Here is a 12,152-nt window from a genome sequence, read left to right on the forward strand (position 1 = left end):
CATCAATATTATAAAAATTACAATATTGCCAAAATTCTTATATGTTTTCCAATCAGTTTCAATTTCCTCACTCCCCTTCTTCTTTAAGGAGCTAAATATAACTTTTTCCAACTTCACTTAAATGGTAAACGCCCGAGAATGAAACTGTCTCTCTTATATCTGCCATATGACAGAGGGTGTTAACAATTATCAAACCTATTATGTTATTTCAACCCAGATCAGGGCAGCAATGTTTTACTTTACTTCCAGACAGCCCCCAGCATGGGTTACTATTGTGTCCCACTGGATCTCTATGGCTATAGACTTGTACATGTACTCATCAGGCAGGAAAAGGTCAATTAAGCAAACAAAATACCCATTTCTGAAAAATACAATGATGATCTGGCAAAAAACACTTGATTATTTGGGAGAAATGCAACAACTATCCGATGTAATGTTCATCCATGTAGAGCAGGATTTAAACTGCTAAGAATATAACTAAAGTGTCTGATCTTTTTTCAGGGAAGGTATTTATGTAACTTGAAGAAATTAAAAACAAACATGATAGTCCTACAAAATATTTCTATAACTATCTTCAAGTTCAGAGTTTTATTTTATCAAAGCAACACAATAATCTTTATCTACCCTCTTTGTCTCCATTAGAAAACATTATTTTAAGTCACCTATATGGTAAAGGAGAGATGTCTCTTCTTTGCTCCTTGTTTGTCGACAAATATTAAAAATTGTTGACCAATATTTGACAAATATTATTATTTTATTTTTTTTTATTTTATTTATTTTATTTTATCAGGTAAACCACGTTGAGATACACATCTTATCTTATTTTCAAGAGGGACCTGGGTAGAAGTCTGCAACACACAGCAACCTGGTTACAAAATAAAATTAATTAATGCATATGCAGAAGTGTAAAACAGTAGAAAAGAATTTAAAAACAGTGACACCTTTTAAGAGAATCTCGTCTGTTTTTAAGAATTGCTCGAAATAAGTCCAGTGAAACCAGCTTTGACATCTTTATTTCAGACTGAAGCTGATTCCAGGCTGTAGGAGCCATCACACTAAAAGCTTGCTTCCCTTTTTCAGTTCAGAAAAGTGAAACATGTAAAAGAAAAATATTGTTAAAACGTAAAGAATGGGAATTAACAGACCTATGTAAAAGAAAGTTTAAGGATGCTGGAGCCAAGCCGAGTAGAGATTTATGAATCACGATCATTAGGTGATTGTTTCTCAGGACGTTTAAAGGAGGCCATTCAGCTTTTGCTGATTTATGATTTATTTTGGAGAGAGGAAGTCTTTTATTTTGAAGAATGCTTAACAGGATCTAGTTTTGTCTTTTGCCACTATCGAGCCTTCTGTTGATTTCGGTTGCTTGGTTACGAACAGCCGTTGCCGTTGTTCAGCAAGTGTACTGTTAAAACAAATCTGAACAGAAACTGTTCAGCAAATACGTCTGAGCCTCCGTTATAATCTCCCTTTAGCCATTTCCCAAATCAGAAGCTACAATCGGAAGCCAACTTGAGCTTCGATCCAGTCAGGAACGCCGCTACAGCTAGAGGACCGGACTGACGTTTCCTTCGGTGCAGTCCCGTTCTGTTTAGGATCCTGCTCAGAGTACGCATGCTATTAATGGCTTTAACCACAGTGCAAAGCAGCATCCGTATCTCTACATGTTGTAGACCAAACATGAAAGGAAACCTGACCAATTCATGTTAGCCACTGTACTAGCCTAGCATAATACCGCCACTTCCTGGACCTAAAATTATCATGTTTTAACAAGATAAATATCACGTTTTAACGAGATAACTATCACGTTTTAACGACATACGTATCACGTTTTAACGAGATAACTATCACGTTTTAACGACATACGTATCACGTTTTAACGAGATAACTATCACGTTTTAACGACATACGTATCACGTTTTAACGAGATACGTATCACGTTTTAACGAGATACGTATCACGTTTTAACGAGATACGTATCACGTTTTAACGACATACGTATCACGTTTTAACGACATACTATCACGTTTTAACGACATACATATCACGTTTTAACGAGATAACTATCACGTTTTAACGACATACGTATCACGTTTTAACGAGATACGTATCACGTTTTAACGACATACGTATCACGTTTTAACGACATACGTATCACGTTTTAACGACATACTATCACGTTTTAACGAGATACGTATCACGTTATAACGTGATAGCGCTCGAAATTTTTTTTTTCCTGCGTGATAGCAATGCGCTTCCGTAGTGTTCTGTAACGTCAAGTATGTAAAATAAAAATGGAGAAAAGAATCTATGACAGAGCAAATCCTTTTTCAAGACACTGTGCTTTGAAGGTGTCCTAAATGCATTGTTTTCCTTCATCAGGGACAGTGCAGTTAATCTCATCGGACACTGAGCCTTTCTTATGTTCTGAACTCTAATGTACCTTTACCATTTGAAAAAAAAAGCATTTTTAAATCATCCTATTTCGAATGTCCCTCAAGACATCGCAACCACATATGAAAAGTGAATTAATGGCTCATTAACCACACTACCAGACTGTTAACCAGCAGAGGATCGTTTACTGAATGTTCATTGAGTTCCTCAGTCTGCCTCTAAGATCGAGTCCTGTCAACCTATGGAAGAAAGTAACATTAACTTCTAGTGTTATTGTTCAGTTATGAAGCAGACGCCAGCAGACTAACAAATAAAGAGCTTCAACCTATTGTTAGTCAAGTAACCTGAACTCTTCAATTTGATTTAATTTCTGACTCCTGACCTGAAGGAAAATAATCCACTTTTTTTTTTTCCAAAGGAGAAATTTGACCTTAAGTTTAGAGGAGTTGACTCTCATCCTGGGTGCTTTAAACTCTCCTGTAAGCTACTGAAGCAGATACTGAAGGTCATAGCCTGAAGATGCCAACAGAACCAAACAGTTTGCTAGAAGCGACCTTGTTGTTCCCAAACTCTCACACCCACACACACACACACACACACACACACACACACACACACACACCATCCTTTCCATGTCTGTGCCCTGAGATCCTGTCTGTTTTTATTTTTTCTTGTTGGTTTTGAATCCCAACATGTAGGAAATAGAGATTGACTATCAGTGAGGAAATTAGTCAGAGGCTGCAACTAGGCAGTTGCTCGCAGAGGGTCCAATGGACAAAACAACTTGAAGTCCTAAGGGAGACCGAAGTGCATGAGGGACTCTGCCTTCGGCTACATTAAATGCATGAAATTTTCAGAGTAATATGTTATATTTGGAAGGCAAAGGTGCTTGAGATTCTTCCCACTTTGTATGTCTCAGTGCTGTGAAAACTGCTGGAGAAAAACTTGCAGGAACTGATTGATGCTCCAGACAGTTTTTGCCTCTCCTAAGCAGATTTAACTGTGAAACTCCAACTCAGAGAACACACATCAGAGCACACTTGTTTGACCACAACAACCACTTTGCAGTAACTGTGTGCATCAGAGTGTGGAAAGTCATTAATGCGGTAACCCATTTGGGTCTGCATTGTGTCAGTCCAAAGGGGATTCCAGCAGCCTGTGTACAACACAGTATCAGCATAAAATATTAATGAGATTAGAATGAAAACATCTTAAATGAATGAAGGTGAAAAGAAGCCATCTTTCACATGACTTTCCTATAATATTCTTTTTACCCCGTTTGCCGTCCTGCTCATGCTCACAGAAAAACAAATCCTCATCCAGTCTTTTTTGTCACAATATCAATTTTTTTTAAAACTATATCTTCAATCACGGGCAGATGCACAAAGGTATTTGCAGGTGCAAATAGTGTCGCTCTTGCACAGTGTCTGCATTTAGGGGAAGCCCCTGCCATACTTATGTAAATTTATGTAAATCATAGCCAGTGTGGATTCCTTGGCCTTCTCGAAGACCAAAACAGTTTGCTTTACAGAGATTGTGGGGGGTAAAAAAATGTGTTGCAGAAAAGCTATAAGACAAAAAGAGGAAAAATGGTGGAGAACAGACACATTGCCAGAACCGTTTTTAATTTATTGCTGGGATGTATTTGTGCACAGGTATTTCTATGTTTTAGTCAGAATTATACAGATGATAACATTTATAGTTTTATCTATGCAACTTGCTTGCACAGATGTTTTAACAACCCTCTGAATGCAAATATGGGCAATAAGAGTTGGTAGATTTTTTTTTCCTAGAAGATACGACATATTGTCTTGTCTTTTCCATTTTGAAGAGTGCCCAAAAGAAACTGTCCACATCAGGATTATTGCCGTAAAAAAAGTAAGAGAACTTTTTAAATAGTTATTTTTTTAAAACAAAATGGCGCCTGATTGTTTTGTTTTTATTTCTGGAAAAGACAAATCTTAGTTTGCAAGTCATATATGGTTACTCATAAAACAACAGATGTAAATAAAAATATTTAAGATGTCTATGAGACAGAGTTACCCCCTTATGCTGCAACAACTTCAGCGAGAAGCTTCTTGTAACCATCGTCCAGTCGGCTCAGTTTGACGTTCAGTCAGTCATCTTCACCACATTGACATGTCCACTGAGCCATTGAGCTACGTGAGCAAGAAAATCTGCATTAACTTCCTGATGCACGACTCGTTGTAGTAATAAAAAAAAAAGTTGTGTGTAAAGCAGAGTGAGAAAGGCAGTTTGAACATTTGTTAATTTATTTCTTTTATTAGAATGGAGACTGATTATATAAAGCCGTTGTGCCGAGGCACAATACAAAGAGGAAGAGGCTAATAGCAGACAGTCCTGAAAAGGTCTGGAGTAGAAAGGAAAAAAAAAAAATCAAAGGTCTTACAGAACTCTTTTTTTATTATCTACACTCAAAGACTTTGGGCCTCTGAGCTTACTTTATCTCTAAGAGCCACTGGAGGTCCATTTTGTTATTAAGAATGAAGCAGCTGAGTAAACCAATAACTAATGTCTTCTATCGCTTATTCACGCTTGGCTTCATAGCGGCTAATCCTTTAATTGGCGCAGCAAGGCTGCCTGAGGTGTTCTAGTCTTGAGTGAAAAGTCCCGTGAAGTGGAATGCAGTGCATCATCTTGATGAATTATTCATACGGGTAGTCTGCTTTCAAATCATAATTGTTTAAACGCATCTGAGGTAACTCAAAAATCACGTAGACCTCTCACCAACGTTGACTTATTTCCACTGATTTTAAAGTTACGGAAAGAATGAGAAGTTTGCAGGAGGATTTTTCTTACCTTGCACTTTACAAGAAGACGCTTTTATTACGGTCAATCCCACAAATCTCTCTCGACTGAGAGAGATTTGCTGTATAGCTCTTTGTCGGTTGCTCCGCTTACTGTACTGGTTCTGCCTTTTGGCAAACCTGTCATCATTTTAAAACGACTTGCGCTGATAATTCAACCCTTTCTTTCAGTTTAACGAGCCCACTATTTTATTCCTAACCTTTTGCACAGAAAGATTGTCGAGTCAAGCATTAATGCATACCTTGGAGAGCAGCCGTGGGGACAAACTCATCTTTAAGAGTTCTTGTGACTCACAGTGTGTCAGCAAAACTATCATCAAGCTGCAAAATAACACTAAACTGTGGAGGTAGTGTGATATCAAGAGAGCTAAGGTGTCTAACTGTGTGTGGGTTAAGGGAGTGCAAATATGATGCCAGTGTGTGGCTTCTCAATTTCCCCTGTTCATGTCTGTGTCCAATTTTCTCCAGCTACATAATAAATATCACTGTCCACGGCTGTGGGGAGTCAGGAACAAAATCTAGGAATTGATTTAGTTTGGGATTGAAGGGGACGCTTACAGCATGAGTCAAAGCAAACTTTTCCCACATTTTCCCCATTTACAACCACCAACTATAATAAATATTACCAACACGAAGGGGAAGGTATTATATTTAGTTCCCCCTTACGATGATACTGTGAAATAAAACCCAGAGCAACAATTGGCTTCAGAATTAGTAATAGAGTCCCCCTGTGCATGGGAACCCCAGTGAATAGGCAACATCATAAAGATAAAACTGTGTCGGGGATAAAGTTCTGGAGATGTTTAGAGGAGAGTCGGTTAGGTTGTAAAACGATATTCCAAGCTTTGTAAAGTTCACACAGCGCTGTTCTCTCCATCCTTCAACAACGCAATCTGCAAATCTACCAAGACTTGACCGTCCACTTAAACCGAGAGGTTTGGAGAGGAGAGCATTAATCAGAGAAGCAGTCAGGGGGCTCGTGGTAACTCTGAAGGAGCGGCGCAGATCTAGCCTGGCCAACGCCTTGCACTCGTTTCTCATCTCTCTTCAGAGCTCCGCCTGGGATTTGTCCGACGGCGCTCGATAACTTGGGGTCCGTTTCATCGCGGTCCGTCAGCGAACAGATGGAGGAGGTGTGAACAATGACAGAAGTTTCTGGACTGTTTTTGAATTGTAGTCCGGTTGTAGTTTGGAACAGAGCCATGCAGTCCATGTTGGCCCGCGCTTCCGGATAATCATCAATTAAAGTTGGAGCAAAAGGAATAGGACATGTTATTGCTGGAAAACCTAATAAAGACATATGTCCTAACAGAGTTATAGCTGTTATATCAACAAAAGGTGGATCTATTGTATTGCTAAATACAAACAGGCTCCACACTTTTCAGATTTTGTTTTTATATATAAAGATTATGGTTTTCTTCCTTTCTTCCTCAAACAAAATGTTTGCATTTCATTTGAAAAAGTAGACTCATCTTAGTAAACGTGAGAACTGATTGAATCCCATTATCCTGCTTCCTTACTCCCACTGCTAGTAAAAGCAGCAAAAATAAGAGAATTGATAAGAAACAAAAATAGAAGAAATTAAAGAACATCTTATTTTAGACTTATTAGTCCAAAGGTGGTGGTATTATGGTTATTACGCCCTTGTGCTTTGATGAGAGTGGAGAACAGTTGGCTGACACCCGAGTGAGTCCCGTTGGGAGGCGTGACGGATGATCCTGTGGAGGTGTTGTGCTGCTGTTGGTAAATGCAATCATTCAGGATTTAGAGTTTCCCCTGGCCATTATGTCTCCCACAATCCTCTGACTCATCCAGCTGCTGTCCAAGGGTAGAAAGAGGTTCGGGAAATGTACAAAACTGCTCTCTGGGTGGCATGAGGACTGGACTATGTGACCAAATAATCAGCAATGGAGTGCTTTAGTTATGAACAGAAGAAGGAGCGGCCGACTAGGCTCAGCAGATGTTAAAATGTAATGGGCATCGATCTTATCAGGTAGAATATAGAACGTGAAAATGTGCTCATGAATGCAAAATGGTTGTTTTCAAGAATCTGAGGTTCACATTTTTTCAAGCAAGCATTGTAATTAGACCACAACTTTTTCTATATTTCTACTTCTCTGTCAAGGTTCTTGGAGTTTGTGGTGGGGCGTGAATTGGCAATGAAGCATCTTTTATTTTATTGGCTCATCGAAATGCTTGGATGATGCTAAGTCTACAGGAAAGAGCTTTGAACTTACCAATTTACTTTAAAAAGTGTTGGGAGGAAAATACAAGCATTTAGCAAAACAAAAAAATATATCCATATGGTTTTATATTTGCTTTTAAAGGAAGACAGCAAGACTAGGATGCTTAAAAAATCAATCAACATCACGTATCATCCCATAAACAACTGCTGTGTGTGTGTGTGTGTGTGTGTGTGTGTGTGTGTGTGTGTGTGTGTGTGTGTGTGTGTGTGTGTGTGTTGTATGTTTTTTAATTCATACACCATAAATTTAATTAAAACAACAGTTTGATCAGCTGCGCTACCTTTGTGAAATGAACTGACCGCATCCTCTGCCATCCCTCCTTCTTACTCCTCCTACTGTCCCAGGCAAACATTTGGACGTTTGACATGCTGGTTCCAGGCCTTTAGTCATAACTGATGAGTATCTCTAACAGGAGCTGGGGAATGGCTTTGACTCATGACCAGGGCTGTCAGATGATTTATTTCCCTTTGCTCCGTCATACATGCAGGGTGTCTGTGAGGGGATCAAGGTTGATGTGATATAAGACACAATTTCTCCCAAAAGTTTGGATTTCTTTTCTAAAAAAAAAAAAAAGAAAAGAAAAAAAAAAGCCTCCTTCTGTTTCCCTGGCAAACATTTCCTGTTTTTTTTTTCCATGATTAGATTTTGCATAAACACCAAACAGATGCTCCAGTCTCAAAGTTAAGCCATTGATTAAGTTCTCTACATAAATGGCATTTGGATTATTATAGAATCTGAGAAAAATGCGAATCTGTGGTTCTGTACATACAGCAGGTATGAAGTTAAATGACAGCCGTGGATTCAAGAGCACTCACAAGTTCATAAATCCATAATGATACGTTTCGAGTTACCATGTTAACTGTTACGAATCTGTCACATTGATGGAGAGAAATACTGCTTTTTCACATTTTTACAAAGTGTGGATATGCTGATATATTACAGCCAATAATTCATTCAACTTTTATGGTTTCAAGGGGAAAGACAGAAACATCAACCGAATAGCAAATGAGAACCAAAATAAAGAGCAAACAACATTATAAAAGGCAAACTAGACACCAGTATAAAACCAGTTTAATCTCCATACACCATTTTACTTTTATCTTTTTCTTTTCTGACTTTGGAATCCGATTTTTATAGTTTACACCATTGTGATTTTGTAAAATAATATTCATGAGCAAAGAGGTGATTAAAGTTGTTTTGGTTTATTTAAGAAAAAAAATATTTCAAAATAGTCAAATGGCCCAACTGGGAATCAGATCCAGGCAGCTCAGACCAACAGAACATCAGACTGCTTATTATGAGTGATGTGTTACTGCAGTAAAAATGTAAAATTAACCTATTAATATAGATAACTTTCAAGCTGCAGTAGTAACAGGCCTAACCCTGCATAGTGGTCACTGTTCAGTTTTTATTTTACTCTTTAATTTTAAAGACATAAACATATTCTTCTTACGTGCTCAACTTGGATTAATTCCCCTAACTTTGTAACTTCTGACAGGTTTTAAAAACACAGTAGCTTAATGTTTTTCAATGAGAGTACAGAAAATTCAGTTTTTAACATTTCTTTTTTCATCATGAGTATTTAATGTTTTTTTTTTGTTGTTGTTTCTTGCAAATGTTGCATTTATTTTTACCTCTCAGTCTTTTTTTTTTTCTTTCTTCACACTGAAGCATGAGACTTTCGCTTCAACTTCCAGGAAAATGTTCCTTGTGGAATAAAATAAAGTGCATATTACAAAAATGTGTTGCTTAGGTGAGCAAAGTGAAAGTAGGTGAGGATAAAATGGCAGAAAGTGGGTGTGATTTTGCTATGCTTTGTTTTTTTTTGTTGTTTTTAGCAACACAAACACCAGCCAAGTTTTTCTAACCATCGACTTTAAAACAGTATTTCGTTCTGTGCAATCAGCCTCTTCCACAGCTCTCTTTACTGCAGAAACTAAAAGTCTGACTGCATGATAAAGTTTTTTTTTTGTCCTTTAATATCCTCCAGTTTTAGTGAGGAAATCACAGATTTTGGGGGGTTTTTTTTGGAAACACTCATGCTCCTCAGCAATCACACAGCTTGTGATGATTTTTGAGAAGAGCGCTCACCTGCTCGGCTACACTTGGAAGCATTTTGTGCTGCAGATGCTTGCTTCAGAATGCCGAATGCACTGGCAGGCCTTAATGTAGAGCTTTCTTTTGTTCGCCCCCTCTTATTCTCTTGTATTCATCTGGGTGCGTGTGTGTTTGTGTGTTTTGTATGAAGGCTGTGTGTGTGCGACATGGACAGACTTGGACGAAATGAGTTCATTGGGGAGGTGAGAGTGGCTCTGAAGAAACTGAAAGAGGGCGAGAACAAACGCTACAATATGGGCCTGGAGAGAATCGCACAGGTATGAATAACATCAAAAATGTGTCAAATTAAAACATCGAAATAAAATTCATTATGTACAAGACACCAATTTCCGATTTTTTTGTTTTTGTAAATGTTTGGTGACAAGTTTTTCTAATTCAGACTTATCTTTAAGTACTAGAGCATAGAAAGATGTTGGATTATAATTGATGACACACGTAGTAAGTTGCAAAGAGGTTATTCCTATGCCGATTCAGCAGACTTTTTATTAAAACCTTCTTGTTGAGATAGAAACAATGAGATTTATTTTTTTACCAGTATCTGTACTCATTATCTGGGGTTTGTTTGCAGCTAACCTAAAGCAGAAACACATTGACAGATTTTAAGTATTTATCATACATTGCATGGTTGTTGTAACATTCACCATTATTTTCTCATGTCATGTTTTCCTAACGTCGTGCAGCCCTTGTTAAAAAAGAAAAACATCAAAATGTCCAAACAGAAGAATTTTGTCTCTTTTCAGAATAAGGAAACTAACAATCAGTTGGTGGAGCAGGGAGCAGTCGTGGCAGAGGAAGAGGTAATCAAAACGTCATCTTCTGTAATATATCATGTTTTGGAAAAAAAAAAAAAAAAAGATCTTAAAAAGTGTAATTGCACACCTTTAATCTGAATCTGAAGCATGAACTTTATTAGTCTAGGAGAGCAATGGAAGCGCTCTGATGGTCACCGCATATCATCAGTGTGAAAATGACACCAGTCTGGTGTTTTACTCCTCTCATGGCCTTCATCTAATTTCTCTTCATGATTTCGAGACAGAAACTAATAGCCTCCGGTCTCTGATTGGATTCGGATTCTGGTTCACCCCGAAGATTAAAGCAAGAAGAGAGTAGTGCCTTTTAGCCAGACTCAGATAAGGCATGTAATTACAAGGTTTAATTTGAAACCTCCAGGCATGCACAATGGACTAAATGTAAAAGTATCAAATAAATTCCTAATGCTCCTTTTAATTACTTTGGGTAAATTATTTTTGAAGAAACTTGGTGACATTTGCAGTCCTCCAAGTGGGAGAGAGATCAGGGTGTGTCTGAAAACTGTTTGTGCTTTTGTTGCCCCCAGCGCGGACGCATCCTGGTGTCGTTGTGCTACAACACAGAGAAGGGCTGCCTGCTGGTTGGGATCATACGCTGTGCCCATCTGGCCGCCATGGACTCCAACGGCTACTCTGACCCATTTGTCAAAATGTAAGTCAAGATCCACAAAAATATTGCGTGCAGATGTTTATGTGTTGCTCTTGAGTATAAAAAGTTAGAGGTTGTTGAATTTGATGTTCAAATAAGCTTTTTAAGTATATATATATTTTCCAAATCATTTTTTTTTCTAGTGTAATTATATTTTTTTTATTTATTTATTTTTTTACAGAAGACTGAGTTAATTTGTGAACTGTTACAAAATGTTCTTGTGAAAAGTGTCAACCTGCTAATCATGGTGGATTGATCATGATGAGTTAAATCACTGAGGGGGAAACAGAGCTTTAATCTAACATTTGGGGCTCTTCATTTGATCCCGATGCCTGAAGTTAAATCCCTCCACATATTATTTTCCGGAACCTGTTCACCAAAAGCTGTGCGGATCTTCAGACATTTGAAAATCCTACATACAACTTTCTGTGATCTTTTCAGTGACATCAGCAAAGTAACAATTCTCTCCTCAGTAATTATTGTAGCAGTCCAACACAACTTTAACTATTGAGGATACTTTTAGGAGGTCTGACTGAACTAAACCTTTAGAGGAACAGCCTTTTGTAGAAATCATTCTCTGTTTTTGTATAGCAGTCACTTCTGCTGAGATGTCGCTCAGATATTTTGGATGTAGTTTTGTAACTCTTGACACTAAACGGAAAAAGTGAATAAGAAAGGATAGTGTATGCAGCACTAACCTTTCTATGCATCTATTTTCACTTTCTCAGGGCAACGATTGGTTGAGAGTCAGTACATTCATGGTCACGCTATCTAATCTGGAAAGCTAACCTTCTCTGGAGCAGCCAGGAAATATTGTGACATTTTATTATCACAAGATCTCATTTCATCGCATCAGGTGCCTCAGGTTTCTGCTCTTCTTACAGGTGTTTTTCATCTGCTTAATACCTTGTATGTTTACCCTCCAGTAATCACTCTGCCCAATATCTTGACCTTAGTTTTTTTTTTCTCTCTCTCTGCCACTTTGTTTGGTGAATTTAATTAAATTGTTGATTTAATTCAATTTTCAATTAAATGTTATCTCAATGCACTTTACAAAAAAAGTCAATCCAATCATCCAGATACATTCAAATTCAAACTTTGACAGAAA

The 12,152-nt window shown here is 37.8% G+C and overlaps 1 protein-coding gene across 1 annotated transcript in view; it reads left to right on the top strand.

The window, feature by feature from the left end:
* doc2g (double C2-like domains, gamma) overlaps window positions 1-12,152 on the top strand; it is a 40,732-nt gene that overhangs the window by 12,023 nt on the left and 16,557 nt on the right. The window contains exons 5-7 of the mRNA XM_014996556.2: window positions 9,717-9,843; window positions 10,327-10,383; window positions 10,923-11,047. Of these exons, the coding sequence (XP_014852042.1) occupies window positions 9,717-9,843; window positions 10,327-10,383; window positions 10,923-11,047 (309 nt within the window). The remainder of the gene's footprint in view (window positions 1-9,716; window positions 9,844-10,326; window positions 10,384-10,922; window positions 11,048-12,152) is intronic.

The sequence above is a fragment of the Poecilia mexicana genome, unplaced genomic scaffold, assembly GCF_051168715.1.
Source record: "Poecilia mexicana isolate PSO_F unplaced genomic scaffold, ASM5116871v1 scaffold_1, whole genome shotgun sequence".
Taxonomy (NCBI): Eukaryota; Metazoa; Chordata; class Actinopteri; order Cyprinodontiformes; family Poeciliidae; genus Poecilia; species Poecilia mexicana.